General features: G+C 38.1%; 1 protein-coding gene across 1 annotated transcript in view; it reads left to right on the top strand.

The window, feature by feature from the left end:
- Nucleotides 1-7,312: 7,312 nt before the first annotated feature.
- Nucleotides 7,313-18,900, top strand: part of LOC127618882 (excitatory amino acid transporter 5-like) — a 56,970-nt gene continuing 45,382 nt past the window's right edge. The window contains exon 1 of the mRNA XM_052091559.1: nt 7,313-7,453. Within this exon, the coding sequence (XP_051947519.1) occupies nt 7,313-7,453 (141 nt within the window). The remainder of the gene's footprint in view (nt 7,454-18,900) is intronic.

The raw sequence follows: 18,900 nt of genomic DNA, 5'->3' as shown, positions 1-18,900 counted from the left end.
TACCATAGTATTACCATCTTATACCATCAGATATAGAAGTAACAGTGTTGCCCAGGTGTGCTCACACACACAAGAATTTTGGCCTGGACACAAAAGCTTCAAGTATTCAGAGAATGAATGGATAATATTAATAGTACGCATGTAGAGTGTATATAAATAGATACTGTTGATAGATAGATAGATAGATAGATAGATAGATAGATAGATAGATAGATAGATAGATAGATAGATAGACAGACAGATAGATAGATAAACAGACAGACAGACAGATAGACAGACAGACAGATAGATAGATAGACAGACAGATAGATCGATCGATAGATAGATAGACAGACAGACAGACAGACAGATAGATAGATAGATAGATAGATAGATAGACAGATAGATATCAACATAATTAATGAATGAGTATTAACATAATTAATAAATGAGTGAATGTGCACGCCAGCCGCCGGGCATTTGACTAATCTCTGCTAATCCTGACCTGATGAAACCAGATTGAGCAGAAATATTGGCAAAAGAGTGGGATTACCAAGCATGGAGTCTGGGAAAACATGTGGCTTGAGTGATGACGACAAACCAACACACACTTACACAATCACACTAAAAAGGCATGTGCTCAACAGTGTTGTGCACTATTGAGATGTGAAAAGAGACGCTATTGATTCCAATTCAATTTGACATTCATTAACATTTTAATTGAGGTATCAAACCAGAAACAGACTTGCAAATTCAATTCAATTTAAGGCTGTAGAATTAGAATTTTGCTCAACCTTGTTGCACAAACACAACACATGCATGCAGTATACTCAACTTTGCACAGACACACGTTTATACTGATCGTGTTTGAATTTAATCTCTATCTTCCCGCAAAACAACACTCATAAAGAACGCTCTAAAACAGACACAAAAGAGGTCATGTCCGGTTGTGTGCGAGAATGGTGTCAGGACTGTGAGTGTGTGTGAGTCGGAGTGCCAGACTGGGTCGGATTACTGCACTGATAAACATCTGATGGTGACAGTCCTGACTAAAGCACGACGTATGACGCACAAGTCCTGCTACATATCATGTCCTGAAAACCCTGTCACACACTCACTCTCCAACTGAGCACATCATTCAAATGTAACATCAGGATGTCTCTTCTATAGCTGTAGATTTCAGGCTACAGTGTGTCAGTGCTGAATACATCATGCTGGAATAGTTTCTGACAACCTGTGAGACTATAAAAGTAAAATAATAATAATAATAATTCTGTCATCAGTCAAAACCCATTTGATTTTTACGTTCTGTGGAACTTAGAATTTTGACAGAAATGTAGAATAATAAACAGCAAGATGCTGCACTGCACCCCAATTGATATGTTGGAAAAACCTTCTAGAATGTTTTTCAAAAAGGTGCTTTAAAGGGATAGTTCACCCCAAAATTTGAATTCTCTCATAATTTTCTCACCCTCATACCTTCCCAGATGTGTATGAATTTCATTCTTCTGCAGAACACAAATTATATCAGCTCTGTAGATCTATACGATGCAAGTGAATGGTGATCAGACGTTTTTAACTCCAAAAATCACATCAAGGAAACATAGAAGTAATCCATACGACTCTAGTGGTTAAATCCATGTCTTCAGAAATGTAAGCGCAGCGTAGTTCTAGCGGGAAGACTAGCAGCTGTACATCATTGCATCATTAGCTGGGTAACCCCTAGCCAATCGCATGTAAGCCATTGCTTTATAAGTCTGCTCACAATCTATCATATTGCTGTTTCAGTGTGCTAACACGACAACCTCCACCACCCCACCACCACCAGTTGAGCTCTGTCCCGCACGGGGTTAGGCTCCTCGCCCCTGCCTCCTATCTCCTAGAACATGACAGTTCCAGGTACAACTCCCTCGGACCGCCGGACGGGGCCTACGCCAAAGAGAGACATTACATTCTGTTTTACATTTATCAAATAAATGGCATCTTAAACTTCACTCAAGCCTGCGTGTCTTCCCGATAGAAGTGATATGACATGTGTGGGTGAGAAACAGATCAATGTTTAAGAACTCTAAATTGCTAATATTGCTTCTGAACATATAGATTTAATCACTGGAGTCAAATGGATTACTTTTATGTTTCCTGGATGTGATATTTGGACAAATTTCTGATCACCATTCCCTTGCACTGAAGAATGAAAGTCATACACATACATCATTTTTGGTTGAACTACCCCTTTAAGCATGTTGCGCCAGCACATCGCGCCAGATCACATTCATATAATCAACGATGAACGCAATTTGGATACGCATATTCCCTTCTGAAATGACCATTTTTTCTGCACTGATGCTTAAGTCAAACACATTTGAATTGATGCAAATGTGTCTAATGGGAGATGGGACTGTTTCACAATTTCATGGTATTGGCGATTTCTTGTGTGATCATGTTGTAGCAGATTGTTTAGCTGCGGTTAGCATGCTGAACTCAACATAAAATGTGCAGAAAATGTACTGTAAACCTATACACTAACACAGTGTTTTGCAATATAGAGTTTTACGAAGTAACATAAATGGATGGAACCGAATATACACCCATTTGTCATCTGTCCACGTTTCCAACATTAGTTTAGGATGTTTTTAGCTTTAGCGTAAATGACTGAATTATAGTACTGAGATTAATCATATTGTCCTCTATAGTACATTTTTCTGTTCAGCTTCATGCTGAAATCAGATAAATACTGCACCGACTGAAATGATAAAGCTAGAGTACTTTATCATAAGAGTAGCTTGACTATATTTTAACTACAATAAATGATGAGTAGCTTATAGCTTGGGAAATTGGGTGTGACACAGGCCTTAGTCTAATAGCTCTTCTTAGTGCTCCATTAAAAGCTCTTTATTTATGTTGAGGCAAAGCTAAGCTCATGTAGCGACTGTCGCAGCACTCTTCTGAGTGTCATTGATGAATAAGACAGCTGGAGAGATGCTTAGCCTTTAGCATTCTGGATTAATTGTGAATGAGAGGCTGGGGTGTGTGTGGTGTGCTGGGATTATGTCATCTAATGGTCACTTCTCTGATTTTCTCTCCACAAATCACTCACTGTGCAGAATGTCTTCACATCTGTATGGTTTTATTTTTAGCCTTTTGTCACTTTGTTTGATATAGAGTATGTTCGGAATAGCATACTACCTTATTACCTACTATTACTGCAGGAGTATGTATACTACAGTATGTATTCATATATATATGTGAATTTTCTGTATGCATGGATGATTCACTATATTTAATCAAAATGCATGCAGTATAAAACCAGAGCATATTGGGCCTCATTCATGAAGCATTCGTTAATTTATGAGTAAATTGTGCATTAAATGGAACGTCCCAAAACGGACTTCCAGATTCACAAACGCTCCGTACTCCCAAGATTTGATAGTAAAACATGTGTATGTTAGGGAATTCCAAACATTAGTAAACGGGGCGTGTGCATGTTCATTCACAATTATCATGACCCAACTCCTTGGAAAAGCCATAGAAGGAAGGCACCAGACTCGCTGGTAAATGCTGTGAAAATCTATATGAAACAGTAATGTAAATAATGTAATAAATGAAGTGCATTCACACTGAAATTCTTTATTTAGCTAGCACAATAGCCTATTAAAGAAAGTGAGCAGTTGCTGTCATCACATGTCATATGATGCTCTTTTTAATCAAACAGTTCAAGTAAATACCATTTTTTAATATGAGTATAAAAAATGTTCAGCTCATGTGGGCAGGAGGATGCCAGCATCATTTATGAAACTTCTCAGGTAAATTATGACAGTAACCGTGATATATAGTAGCAAACGACAATGTGCAGGCTTTATCTATTTTTTTTTTAACCTGCTCGCAATGTGTTTGTTTATGGATTTAACAGCATTAGCATTGACCATACATTATCAACTGAACACATTTACCGATGCCCATACTAAAATATGAAACTGAAATTGTTGAGCTCATATCAAATATTATTAAAAAAAAACTAGGGCTGTCAATCGATTAAATCGGTGTGTCGCATCATAAACATAAAATTTTTCGGTCACTGTGTCAAGTTAAATATAGTTTAATACACAATCTTTAAACAGATCTTGAGATCACTTAGTTCGGATTTGCTCTCCATCAAGTGTTTTGAATGCAAAAACGTAACGCATGTCTGTGTTGTGCTGAAGTGTTTTGTTCACTGTATAAACTGTGCGTTTTCATACAGCTGAAGATTCACTTACTGCCCTCTGGAGTAAACAGGTGGTATTACAAGCTTGCATTTCTCAGGAATCTTCCTTATACAGGGGCACGCGATTAATTGCGTTACATTTTTTTAACGTGTTATTTTTTATAAAATTAATTGCACTGAATTAACGCGTTAAATTGACAGCCCTAAAAAAACATTCCAACCAGTCACGTAAAATAAATCTTGAGCAGCAGGTTAATTTCACTCATTTAATTGTTAGTTAATTTTTTCATTACTTATTCAATTGAACAGCTTGCCTGAAAGAACACAACGCATTTGGATGTCTTACGCACAACATGGAGCAGGTGTACGTTTCCTTCGTACAAACTAACGTTTTGAAAATACAAAAAAAGTTATGAATCCGAGAAATTACGTTAGAACGGTTTACAAATAATTGGTTCTGTTCATGTTTCATGAATGAAGCCCAATGTGTGGAATACTATATATTGACCTTCCATTTCCACTGTGATGAATGAATATGAAGCAATATTAACCATGATTTAAAAAAAACTCTTGCTTGGCTTAATATTTGAAAGGACCTTCAAAATACATTTTTACACAAAATCGGATTCAAAATGTAAAAAAAAAAAATAGATGTAACTCACTTAAGTTATGCAACATATTGATGTCATGTGACAACAATGTAGCATTCTACAGTTTTAAACATTAACCGTTGCATATTGTTTACTTTTTGCACATACTACTTTTTAAAACCTAAAAGCTAGTCTATAGTAGAGCGATGAAAAAGATAAAAACTAGATAAAAGCTGCGTTCACACTGCCAGCGACACGCAGCGACCTCATCTCATACATTTTCAATGAGAGCGGCGACTTCCGGCAACACGAGAGACAGTGACCGTTGGGCGATTGGATGCGGGTGTGTTCAGCGACGTGACAAAGTTGAGAAATGTTTAAATACATGCAAATGAAGAGCAACTTTCGGGAGCGACAACCAATACGAGAGAAGATAGTAGAGCTCGCATGATAATTTTTTTTATTTATTTTTATTTATTAATAATAATATTAATTGTAAAGAAACAGTGATCTTTAGACTCTCCATACACACCACTAGCGACCTAACCGCCAGCCACTGGTGACATGCAGCGACAAAGTAGCTGGCAGTGTGAACGCAGCTTCAAACTCGCATTTCCCAAATGAGCACCACTGCTCAATGATTAGGAGTACATATGTAAACCACTAGGCCACAGCTCCATTATCTTGCTCCTTGCAGGAATCAAACCAGTAACCTTCCATTTATCAGGCATGTGTTTAACCACTAAAGTGCCATCCAACATTGGGGACTGACTAAAAGTAGCAATGCATTTGGCAGACACTTTTATCCAAAGAGACTTGCAGTGCAATTATTACAGAGACAATCCCCTCAAAGCATCCTGGAGACTACTTTACCAGTTCTGTGCTTTAGCTCACTAGACCACCACCAGTCCAATGCAATGCTTCCAACTTAACTTTTTCAGTAAGCCATAGTCCAGCTGCTAACATTTAACTAATGTTAATTACAATTAACATTGTAATGCAAAAGCAGCTTTACAGTCTAGTAAGATGCAATAATCAAACATGCTCACCATTAAGCATCATCTCAGTTCAACACAAAGTGGCAGTTCAGGCTGAGTACACTCTTGTGCAACACATATAACAGAAGGCAAATGTCTCGAGATGCGCTTACTTTTTTTTACCTGACTCCACGTCTAAAATGTGATGCTCTTGCAAAAGATGCTAACAAAACTGCTGGATGTGCCGCATTGGTCTAAGATGTCTGTCTTGATAATTTTTACAAAAAAAAAGAGTGTAGACGGACACAAAAACACAATTGTTTGAACTGCCTTTGATGCGTTTGCGTTTTACAACATATTGACTTTGATGCACCTCTCTTCCAAACTAGAACGATGTTTACCACTAACGAAAATGAATACTTACAAAAAAATAACTCTTACCGCACACGTTTAATACAGTAGGTTGCGCTCATTCGTTTTTTCGAAATTGACTAAATTTGCAAAAGTGGAAAGTGCTTGTTGTTCGTTATTGGTATTTTATATTTATATATATATTTATGTTCATGGGGATAAAATTACTATACAGCTTTAACGTTTGCTTTGCACATGTGGGTGGAGCTGAAACCTGGTTGGCCAACCAGCACTGTTATCAGTCCTGCCTGAATCATGTCCTTTAAAAATAAAATCTTAACACAATAGCAGCCTTTTCTCACTATCACAGCCTGAATAAATGAGATATTCATAGTTTTTTTGTGCAATAAAAGCTTTTCTGACTGCAGAATCAACAGTGCCGTCTAATAGTTGTCCTTATCGTCTGATATCTGACGCTTCAATGTAGTTAGCTACTTCATGTTTGTTGCTCGTAGTGTAGCTAAAAACTTATTTTAAAGGGTATCTTTGCTGTAGTTTAATTACTTAAAGTTTTGAGTATCTTGTAGCTTATAAAGCTACAATTTCAACTTAGCTTCCCCAACAATTGTGCCATCACAAACCTCACACTTAAAGACATTCACACGCCTAAACATGCCTTAAGTCAATGTCATTTATGGATAGCTCCAGCCAGTTGCATCTACATTTGATGTTTGTGTGCGTGCGTGCATGTGTGCGCGTGCGTGTGTGTGTGTGTGTGTGTGTGTGTGTGTGTGTGTGTGTGTGTGTGTGTGTGTGTAATCCAGGCCTTATACACATCGTGCTTTCACTAATAGGATTGATGCTGCTTGTCCTGTGCACAACACCAACTGTCACTCACTTCCTATTGGCTGAGCTGGAATGTGGGCGGCGACAATCTGTCCCAAATGGTTTTGGAAACCAGAGGATGCTCAGACAATGTGATGATCTGCTTAGTCTAATGCTGCATAGAGAAATAGACAGTATGAATTTTAGTTTATTACCCAGAACCTGAGCTAAAATAGTTCATTTTTATCCATCAGTACCCATCCTGTACTTTCGTATACGCTATCTGTCTGTGGGTCGTTCTCTCAGGCCACTTCCTGCAGGATCTGGGCATTGGATTTATGGATATCTGCTAGTGTTGCTGGTATTTTGTGGAAGTGGGACTCACCATGGCTGTGGCGTTGGATGCAGTGTGGGTGCGAGTAAAGGGAGTGTGTCAACAGAATGGCCTGCTCATCCTCTCGGTGATGGCTGTTGTTATTGGATGCCTGCTCGGATTCTTTCTGCGCTCCAAGAACCTCTCAGAGCAGGTTAGTCTGGTTGACGACCCCTTGTACATCCTCCACCCTTGCTTCAAACCCTATCAAGCTTCACCATAAGAATTCTCCTCAAAACCATAAGCCTATTTTTCTTCATCTTCAAAATGTACAAACTTCCACTCCAACCTTCAACCAATCAGGGTCAACCAATAAGGGGGTTTTGATGACTGAAACCAGCCAATATCTAGTGAGCAGATTGGCAATTGGACGAAATAATGCTGATATCTACATAAATCAATTCAATGGCAATTCAGTTGCAAAAGCAACATCTACAAGCATCTCTTATTTGAGTCATTCTTTGATCGATTGCCAAAAGTTATGACGTTTTCACACAAATTGGATTAAAATTGAGAAGTAATCGTATTAAATTTGGATGCGCTTAATGGACCCTACTTTAATTTAGTATTGCAATTTAATGAGGTCATGTAATAACAATGTAGCAAACTACATTTGAAACGTCTCCCAAATGCAATGTACACAAAATTACTTGCACTTTAAAAGTAATTTAAAAATGAGTCTATTCATCTATTAACAAGGCTATTTTCCTCTGGCAGCATCCCCTTGGAATAAGGGTGGTCTACACTCTTTAAATAGAATACATAGACAATTAATGAATTACCATGCATCTGTGTGCACTTCCGCACTTAATTCAGGATGAACAAAACATTTTCGTTTAAACATTGGCCCTTAGCACTTACTTAGTTTACTAATTTTAAACCATGACATGTACTACACACAAATAACTCATATTTGCATTATATTCATGCTGTTTAGCCAGAAGGGAACTGGCCCCCACAGCGAGCCTGGTTTCTCCCAAAGTTATTTTTCTCCATGGATGAGATATCAATCTATCACTTGTCAGTATGGCCCAACTTCATAGTCCACTGTTGCTTTAAGTATGTCGCCTTTGTGTCTACAGTATGTTTTAATGCATTTCCCATTAAAGGCTAAGATTACCTGTCATCCCCAAATTTTTTAAATGTGTTAATCTTTCATGGTTTTATCAGTCTTCACATTCTTTTTAGCCCATCACAATTCCACATTTATCATTTGACCTGGTTCAAGAATTTCAGAATGTAACTTTTTCAGTTACCAGGTCTGATATTTTGGGTTGTGAATGTCAAAAAGAATTCCCAAATTATAAAATCTAGCATGATAACAAAACACTAATTTAAAGTAAAATACTTATTATTATAGAGACAAAATATGGAATATGAAGTACCATTTGATGCATGCTTCTATGCAAAGTAGTATGTGATGGTGAAGGATTAGTTTTTAGCAGCTGCTCTTCCTTCGTAGATTAAGATTAAAAGCACTGTGGCTGAATGAAAAGCAAACAAAAGGTGGCGTTTTTCCATTCTCATTTTGTGGCAGTCACTTTGACTAAAACCTCTGTTATGTTTCTCAAATGCGCCTAAAAATAAAACATCCATGGGCCATTTGCTGTGACAGCCAGGGATTACTGTCCAATCATACAAATGCTCTTTGTAATTGTACATTAAGCAAATGCTGCTTAGACTTGTGCAGTGTTTAAAGCAGGTCAGCGATGCTACAGTATCTGGCTTTTCAGCTAAATTGGAATGGGCACTATAAAAAAAAACGTAGCTAATTTTTTTAAAAGAGAAGCCCATATTTACTAGAGAAAAGAGAGGAAAGAAAGAAAGAATTGTCTGCTGTGCATTTATGTTCATGCACTTTAGACAATTGTAATTGCAAGTTACTTTACCACATGCAGTGAAATTGTATTATATTTAAGGTGACGATATATGCACTTTTACAGTAAATGACGTTTTAAAAAATGAAAGGAAATAAAAATCATGTCCCGGGGCTATAAAAAGGAATATTTCTACCATCGGAGTAGTTCAAGATTGAAGTACCACCTGTTTTCCACAGGGGGAATTAAGCGAAACTCCAGCTGTATAGGCAATGCACAGCTGTACAGAGAACAAACCACACTCAGGCTTGCTTGACACTAGCAACAACACAAAGTGAGGATGCTTTCTTGCATTCAAACACAGTTGGACATAGCTCTTTTTTTTTACGGTTTCAAACTACATTGAACTTGACACAACGACCTTAAAACGCTGTGTTTATCGCTGACTAGCACCCCTGGAGTCGCGAGTTCGAATCCAGGGTGTGCTGAGTGACTCCAGCCAGGCCTCCTAAGCAACCAAATTGGCCTGGTTACTAGGGAGGGTAGAGTCACATGGGGTAACCTCTTCGTGGTCGCGATCAGTGTTCTCGCTCTCGGTGGGGCGTGGATGCCAGGGAGAATAGTGTGGAGCCTCCACACGTGCTACGTCTCTGCGGTAATGCGCTCAACAAGCCGTGTGATAAGATGCGCGGATTGGCGGTCTCAGACGTGGAGGCAACTGAGATTCATCCTCCACCACGGATTGAGGCGAGTCACTACGCCACCATGAAGACTTAGAGCGCATTGGGAATTGGGCATTAAAAATTGGGTTTGTTTATGACGGGACATATTCAAAGTGAGATGCTCCAAAAGCATAATGTTGTACATTGACGTGTCTTTAGAAAAGCCCTTATAATAAATGTATCTCGGACCGTTTGAATAATTGTTTTAACCATTAAATGCTGTGTTCTGTCATTCAAAGTGTTTAATCTCAGTGCTTATGTGGTCTGAAAAGTTTTAAACCACACAAAATTAGCATAACACTGGCTTTGACTGAAAACTAAATTCAGTCTTCACAGGTAAAAAGGAAACGAATTTGTTTCTCAGAGAAATATAAATGTACTTGATAGTATTTTAGCCTTGAATGTTAAGGCTTCAATTGTACTCAAGTATGCACTCAAATCCAAAGTACAATCAAAGCATAAATGCATGCATGCATTCATGTTTCCTCATTCTGTGCAGAAATGCCTTTTTTTTACAGTTTGAAGCCCACAGTGACGAATCTCTTTCATACACACATTCTCAAATTGTTGAAGATGAATGCATGTACAGTATATAAAAAAACAAGCTATTTATAAGTATTTCATTATTGTTATTTGAGTGTCTTTTCTCTGTGAGGGGAATTCATATGTATGTGAATCATTTTTACATTATCATGTTTCAAAGGAATAATGCTGGCTCACTTGAATCACAACTCTGTTATTTATCGCTCTCTTTACTCATATGGTTGGCGGTTCGATTGCCGGCCCACATGATTCCACATTCCAAAGTGTCCTTGGGAACCCCAACTGAACCCCAAGTTGCTCCCAATGGCAGGCTAGCGCCTTGCATGGCAGGTCTGCTGCCATTGGTGTGTGTGTGTGTGTGTGTGTGTGTGTGTGTGTGTGTGTGTGTGTGTGCGTGTATTTATCACTTTGTGGGTACCAAATGTCCCCATAAGGATAGTAAAACCCGAAATTTTTGACCTTGTGGGGACATTTTGTCGGTCCCCATGAGGAAAACAGCTTATAAATCATACTAAATTATGTTTTTTGAAAATGTAAAAATGCAGAATGTTTTCTGTGAGGGTTAGGTTTAGGGGTAGGGTTAGGGGATAGAATATAAAGTTTGTACAGTATAAAAACCATTATGTCTATGGAAAGTCCCCATAAAACATGGAAACACAACATGTGTGTGTGTGTGTGTGTGTGTGTGTGTGTGTGTGTGTGTGTGTGTGTGTGTGTGTGTGTGTGTGTGTGTGAACGGGTGAATGAGTCACAGTGTAAAGCGCTTTGAATACCGTTAAGGTTAAAAAGGCGCTATATAAGTGCAGATCATTTACACACATGCTGTTTCTGTCAGTGGCAATCCATTGAGAATGGGGATGGGGACATGGGGATAAACTGACCAACACACTCTAATGGCGAAATCGTCAGGATTCGCACGACTTTTCTAAATTTGGCTAATTCGTGTGATATCGAGTGACTGCACTCGTTTGAAATCCTACGACTTTCACTACAGCCAATGACGTCGCTGGACATCATTTCCATATAATACAATTACTTGCTTCTGTCACACGCAACAGCTTCCTATCATGTTTACACACTCTACTGATTGGTTAGGTTTAGATAAAGGGTTTGGGAAATGGCACAATATTAGTATGTCCTTAATGCCTTGTGCACGGAACTCACATTTACTTCCTCATTAGATATCCGGGAATTTGCACGTCATGAAGTCGTACAAGTTTATGGGAACAACACCGTGCGAGACCATACGAAATAGCCAACTTGTAAATTATGTACGACTTTCCATGAGATTGACACAAGTGCCTGAATCTCTCCTTTCAAAGTGCAGCAACATATTTTGTAAAGTACATCTGTATCTCTCTATTGCTTTATTTCTGTATGCAAGCAAAGTCGGTAAACAGTCTGATGGGTTTTGTATGGACACTCATGTGTGAGAGTCAGTTGAAGACAGAGATGAGCCTTTACAGACATGAAACTTCCAGTCTCATGACACACACACACACACAATCACGCGCACGCACGCACGTGCAAAGTGAAACAAATATAACCGAATAGATTACGAAATTACGACATTGAATAAGATAGTTTAAATATGAACTTGAAAAAAATAAGTTAATTCTACATTTGTACTCAATTCGAACATGTAAAGTTTGCATGATTTCACTGTTTGCATACGTTTACACCGTTTTTATAGTTGATTTTGTGGTTACGTTTGGTAAAGTCTTGTTTTATAAAATCTGAAGTTCATTTTCTACCCATTCATGATAAAAAAAAGAGAAAAAAATATCTGTTTATTTTTACATCATCGGTTTTTTTTGCACCAAGTGTTCAGGTCTGGGTACGCAGCTCTAAATCTTATTAACAACACCAGTAATGCACGGTGATGTTGTCTAATAGAAGGATCTGGGCATTGGAAGGCATCCTATGTCCTGGTACAAGATTACAACTAAAGAGGAACACATAAGCGAATCATCTTAAGGAGACAGTGGTAAAAAAATGTGCTATAGTACAAAGTAGTATTCAAAACAGACACTGGGTGCAACTGAGTGCAACAAGAATTATTATAAATTTTTTTTTTAATGACTGGCTAAGTGCTCGTGGAAAAGATATGTTTTTAGCCGTATTTTGAAGACAGAAAGTGAGTCAGCTTCACGGATGGAGTTGGGAAGGTCATTCCTCTAATGTGGTACGATGAAGACGAATGACTGGGAAATGTTCTCCTGCAACCCACCTCCTCCCCCCTCCTGCTACTCAACCTGCACTTAAGATCTGTGAAGAGGAGGTGTGGCGTATCTTCCGAAAATATAAAATGAGAAAAGCACAGGGCCCAGACGGTGTTTCACCCACTTGTCTAAAATCCTGTACTAACCAGCTGGCCCCCATCTTCACACTGATCTTCAATAGATCACTGGAGCAGTGTGAAGTCCCATGCTGCTTCAAATGCTCAATTATCATTCCTGTCACAAAGAAACCCAAAATCACAGGAATTAATGACTTCAGACCCGTCACTTTGACGTTTGTGTTCATGAAAGTCATTTGGGAGACTGGTGTTGGCCCATCTGAAGGACATCACTGGACCCTTTCTAGATCCCCTTCAATTTGCTTATCGAGCAAACAGTTCTGTGGAGGATGCAGTCAACATGGGATTGCATCATGTCCTGCAACATTTGGACAGACCAGGGGTATTTGGAAGGATCCTTTTTGTGGACTTCAGTTCGGCTTTCAACACAATCATCCCAGCTATTCTCCAGACTAAATTACACCAAATCTCTGTCCCCACGTCTATCTGTCAGTGGATTACCAGCTTTCTAACGGACAGGCAGCAGCATGTGAGACAGGGTAAATTCACTTCCAGCACCTGTACAATCAGCACTGGTGCCCCCCCAGGGATATGTGCTCTCCCCACTACTCTTCTCCCTGTATATCAATGACTGCATCGCCAATGACCCCTCTGTCAAGCTCCTGAAGTTTGCAGATGAAACTACTGTCATCAGCCTCATCCAAGATGACAATGAGTCTGCATACAGAAGGGAGGTTGAACGGCTTGCTCACTGGTGCAGTCAAAACAACCTGGAGCTGAACATAATCAAATTGGTGGAGATGATTGTGGTACATGCTGTAAAATGTAATTTGTAACATTTTCCATTAGATTACTCAAGGTCAATAATGTAATCTAAATACTTTGGATTACTTCTTCAGTACTGGTAGATTTTTTTCACTTGTTTTGACTATAAAAACTCTGTCAGTACAATAAGACAAAATACACATGCTAAAAATACATTCTCTGAAAAAACAAAATATTTTATGCAGTGTTACTTCTAAAACAAGATTAATCAAATTGATTTTTTTAACAGGATGTTTAGATATTTTTACAGGAAAAAAATACAAATGTTATTATCAAGAATACAATGTTTGCCCTAATATCAAAGGTCTTACTTGAAAAAAACATTTCTTTTCTTGATAACAAAATATCGTGTCTGGTAACATGTGCATGTAAAATGGCTAGAATTAGCATTTTAGCTTAGCATAAAGCTGAAGTTTATTTCTATTTCTTCTGCTCCAAACATACTTCAAACGTACTTCTCTGTCTGCTCGTATGAATGTGACACATCATAAGAAAGTGTTTCCGTGCTGTAGAAATGCACTTTGGATCGCATCTGAAAGTAATCTCTTCAGTAATCAAAATACTTTTTGAATGTAACTGTATTCTAATTATCAATTATTTAAATTGTAACTGTAGTGGAATACAGTTACCTATATTTTGTATCTTAAATATGTAATCCTGTTACATGTATTCCGTTACTCCCCAACCCTGTAAATATAATCCTTTTTGTGTATTTCTATAAATACTTTATTTTCTATTCATTTTTATTTTTATTATCATCTCTGTCTTGTTGTTATATTGTTTGTGCACTGGAAGCTTCTGACACCATGACAAATTCCTTGTATGTATCAACATACTTGGCAATAACGCTCATTCTGATTCTAAGAGTTTTTCTCAATGTTAATTTCATATCTCAATGTCAAACCCAGTCGGACAGGAAGACAAATGCAAGCTCTCCCTGAATATGCAGTGGATTCATTTGTATGGGGCAGCCTTGTGTGAGCTCTTGTGATCAACAGAGCACAACAATGCCTGCCCACTTTTTCTTCTTTTCTTATTTGCGGAACTATTTTTCCCATTAATTTTTACTTCTGTGATATTTAAATAATATCTCAATTGAGGATCATGAGTAGTGTTGTTATTTAACAGTATCACAACAATACAAACTTTAATGAGCCAAATTTTTTTTATAAAAGCATTGCAAATGATGTACTCTGATTAAAAACAGTAATACAAAAATAAATAAAACTACTGACTTAACGTCATTGATTATCACTTTATTTTATATACAGCAAATAATACCACATATACCCTCATGCGACCCAGCGTACACATAATTACATTTAAAATGACTGATCTCAGTTCAGGAGAATCTGTGCTGTCAGTCAAGTGTTAAATGTGACTAAACAACATGGTGCCGATCACAGCGGAGTTTGTCTTTGGGAGAAACTCCAACAAAACTACATCTGGTAAGAAACCTAATTACGTTTTTACATTGAAACCTGTTTGAGTCGAAAGTTTCCTGATTCATCTGATATGACATTTGAAATTCTTTTGCGATTTATCTTGAAATGCCAAGTTGCTAAACACAATGTACACTAATGTGTACTTTAGAAATGTTTTTTCCTTAGAAATCCTCTATTTACTGCATTTTTACATTGAGAATCAATGGATTCATCCAAAAGCTCAAAACTGTTGCTTTCAGAGGATTTATATGGAGTTAGGATGAAAATAAGGTGCATTTCCAACTGTTCTGAGACAAGTGCAGACAGACAGCACACTGGAGGTTAAGTCATTCACTAAATAGGGAGCAAGGGAGCATCCTATAGCTTTCCTGTGAAGCTAAGTGCATTCACTCCTAAAATCTGACCAAAAGTTCAGTTTCAGGCTGCAGATGATGTTTGAACCTCTCAACATGTTTGGCAGACATGGGTAATGATGCTGGCCATTAATTTGAATCAGAATTAATTAGGCTGTTTCTGATGTAATGTCTGTAACGTCTACAAAATATGAATAACCAACAATCCTGGAAACATTATAAACAATTTGATTAAAAACAAGTCTGACTTTCTATAGCTTGTTGTTATTTAAAGTTTCACAACTTAGTCCCGCTGTCTACATATGTGGACATCTATTTATAGAAAAACTAGTTGTTCTAGTAATTTCTTTTTATTGTTGCATGTTAATTTGGTGCCACTACAGCAGTCATGCTCAGGTCTCAGGAGGATACATAAGTTGTTTTAAAAAAGACTCATCATTAGCAATGCTTTATGGGATATCAGACACTAACTAATGAAATCTCCTTCCTTACAAAGCTATTGAATGGCTCCTGAAGATTTGGAATAAACTAATATTGGACATAATGAAGATTGCAGCAGACATCAAGGGGAAAGAAATGAAGGACATTTTTAAAATCACCACTAGAAAAGGGAGATGAAAGTGTAGACATTGAGTGGGAAGACAACTGGAGTTACTTTCAATCATCTGTCTGGGGTTCGTCTATATGTGAGGTAATTGGCATCCTTTCATTCTTTGATTCAGAAACAATATTACCTGATTAACAACTATTCTTCAAGTAGATGTGTCTCAACAGAAATTAGTGGGTTTGTTCCTCTATTTGGCAGGATGCAAATCAGTGACCCTGATGTCTCGAGGAAACACTTGATGGGAAAACTTTGTGATGTTTGTGTGGTGCTAAAAGTTGACTGTTCTACAAGATTTGGGTTAAACTCTGTGTTTGATCATATTATGTTCTGACGGGTTGCTTTACAGTAGGGTACAACTGAGCTAAATGCACCTCTTAAGAAGACATAGCGTTTTTCTGGTCACAAAGTGTATTTCTTTTTATTGAATACTGATGGAGCAACCTGAACCTTTATTTCCTCCAAAAAAGCGGTTGAATATAGCTGTACTTTGAGTATGTTCAACCAACTCCCCCAACCAATAGGATCAAATGGGCATATTCAATCCACATCAAACTTTCATGGCAAGATAAACTTGTGTACATTAAATCACACCGAGTTATAGGCATAAGCCTGTCCTTATATGACATTGTGAAGGCAGTCATTAGAGACACAAGAAGTACTGGACAAATAAATGGACTTTAAATTCAGTCATCACCAGCAATGGTTCTGTATAAGTCTGAATGAGAGCCTGCAGTGAGGGTTTAGGGTTACTGTTTAGTATCCACCCTCTATGAGTTTTTGCTCTTAAACATCTACTAATAATTTGTTGTGGTCAGCAAGGCTACCAGAGCACTCAGGCATAATGCTTTTAGTGACTAATAGGGGAGAGAGCGAGAAAGAGGATGGAAAAACAAAGTAAATTTTGGCTTGAAAACTTGGCTCAAGTGGCCATTTAGGACAAAGTGCAGAGCAGAAAGCAAAATCTCTGGAGTTCCTTTTAAACATCCTCTGCTGTGCATCTCAAACTACCTCCATTAGAATGCAAATGGAGAAACAAGCTCTCAACTGTAACTAGAAATTCTGGTTTTTGTGTTTATTGTAGGGCTGGGCAGCATGATCAAAATCAGATATTATGGTAAGAGCCATTTTATGTCACATCAATGCCATATATCATGATTAGGGATTGGATTCATAAGGAATTGACCGATTTGGATTCCTCTCAACGATTCAGTTTCCTAAATGTCCCATTAGTGATTCTTTTAGAACTTTTGAAGAAGAATATTTTGGAGCTTTTTCACCCTGCTGATTCAGTGTAGTAGTGCCACTAACTGGTTGCTTACACTGGAAACACTATATCATTCGGTACCTTTCTGCTGGGTTCATCCACAATAACACCTTCCAATACGGTCAGAAATATAGGGGTTACCAATGACAACCAACTTAATTTCACTGACCACATCTCAAAAACAGCACAATCATTTACAACATCAGGTAAATAAGACCCTTCCTCTCTGACCATGCCACACAACTGCTTGTTCAGTCACTTGTCATATCTGGATTGGACTACTGTAATGCTCTTCCTACATGCGCCATTGACCTCTGCAAATGATCCAGAATGCAGTAACATGTCTGGTCTTCAACGATCCAAAGAGAGCACATGTTTCACCCCTCCATGTCTCTCATCACTGGCTTCTGGTTGATGCATGTATCAAATTCAAGGCTCTGATGTGATGCTGGCATACAGAACAGTCAGAGTCTGCTCCAGCATGCCTAAAATCAGCTACGTTCCCACCAAAGGCCTGCGGTCAGCCAATGAGCAATGCCTTGCTATACCAACACAGAGGCACCAAAACACTTATTTTCGGCTTCACAAGGATTTTGATAGTGAACGCACAACGTGGAGGAGATGAGACAGAGATGCTTATACTGTTACTATGGAGATGATACAATGGCAGCTGTGCATTTGGATATGTTGGGACTGCGTCAAGCTTTTCAAACATGTATTTTGTAGCTGTCAAACTTGAAGGAAGGCGATGGCTTTGGATAAAAGGTCTGCCAAATGGATAAATGGAAATTTAACTAGTTCTAAATAAGAACCAGTTCACAGTTCCCAACCTTAATCATGATATAGTTATTTTTGCTGGAAATAAAAAACTAATAATAGCTAATATATTCACACCTGTGTATGTGCATCAATTGAATTCTACATTAATGTGGCAAGTTGCTAAACAAGTAAATTTGTGCTACACTCTGTGATACTTATTTATTCATCATCTCGACATGTTTGGGACTCGTTCCACTCTGCATTTTTGCCTATCTCCATTTTCCCATCATTGTACAAAACTGTCATACCACCTGTTGTTTTTTAGCCATTAAAAAAAAGTTTGATATATGTATTGTTGACCTGTTTAAGAACAAATGCGCCATCTGGCATTTGCTATCACAAAGGCACGAGCAACTTCCGCACAAATCGATGGTTGATTTTTAAACAACCACCTGCTAATTCTTCTTTCATGTACTCTGTGGCACAAACTAAGCATTCGTAAACAAAGGAAAGCACAATGTTCTTAGATAAAGAAATCATGTCAATCAAAGCTCTATTGTAAATGAACGGTCTATACCTCTGGCCATTTGAGAAAAAATACCATATTTGTCTCAGCATTTTATATATTTTTTCCCCAGATGGAGATATGAAGTAGCTCCCACAATAATTAGAGTGATCCTATGCAGATAGAGAGAAAATATCTTTTGTAACATCATAACAAAACCAAGGCAAAAGGGTCCTTCGCTATTTTCCTTCCAAGCCGTCGTTCCACTCAAGAATGGCTTGATTATCAAAATGCTTTAAGCAGCAATCTTTTCTTTATTCCTTCTTTATTATTATTAGTAAGGCGGCTGTGGCTCAGGTGGAAGAGCGGGTTGTCCACTGATCGATTCCCGGTCCACATGACTCCACATGCCGAAGTGTCCTTGGGCAAGACACTGAACCCCAAGTTGCTCCTAATGGCAGG

Source organism: Xyrauchen texanus, chromosome 25 (genome assembly GCF_025860055.1).
Source record: "Xyrauchen texanus isolate HMW12.3.18 chromosome 25, RBS_HiC_50CHRs, whole genome shotgun sequence".
Taxonomy (NCBI): domain Eukaryota; kingdom Metazoa; phylum Chordata; class Actinopteri; order Cypriniformes; family Catostomidae; genus Xyrauchen; species Xyrauchen texanus.
This window is presented reverse-complemented; position numbering and strand designations above follow the sequence as displayed.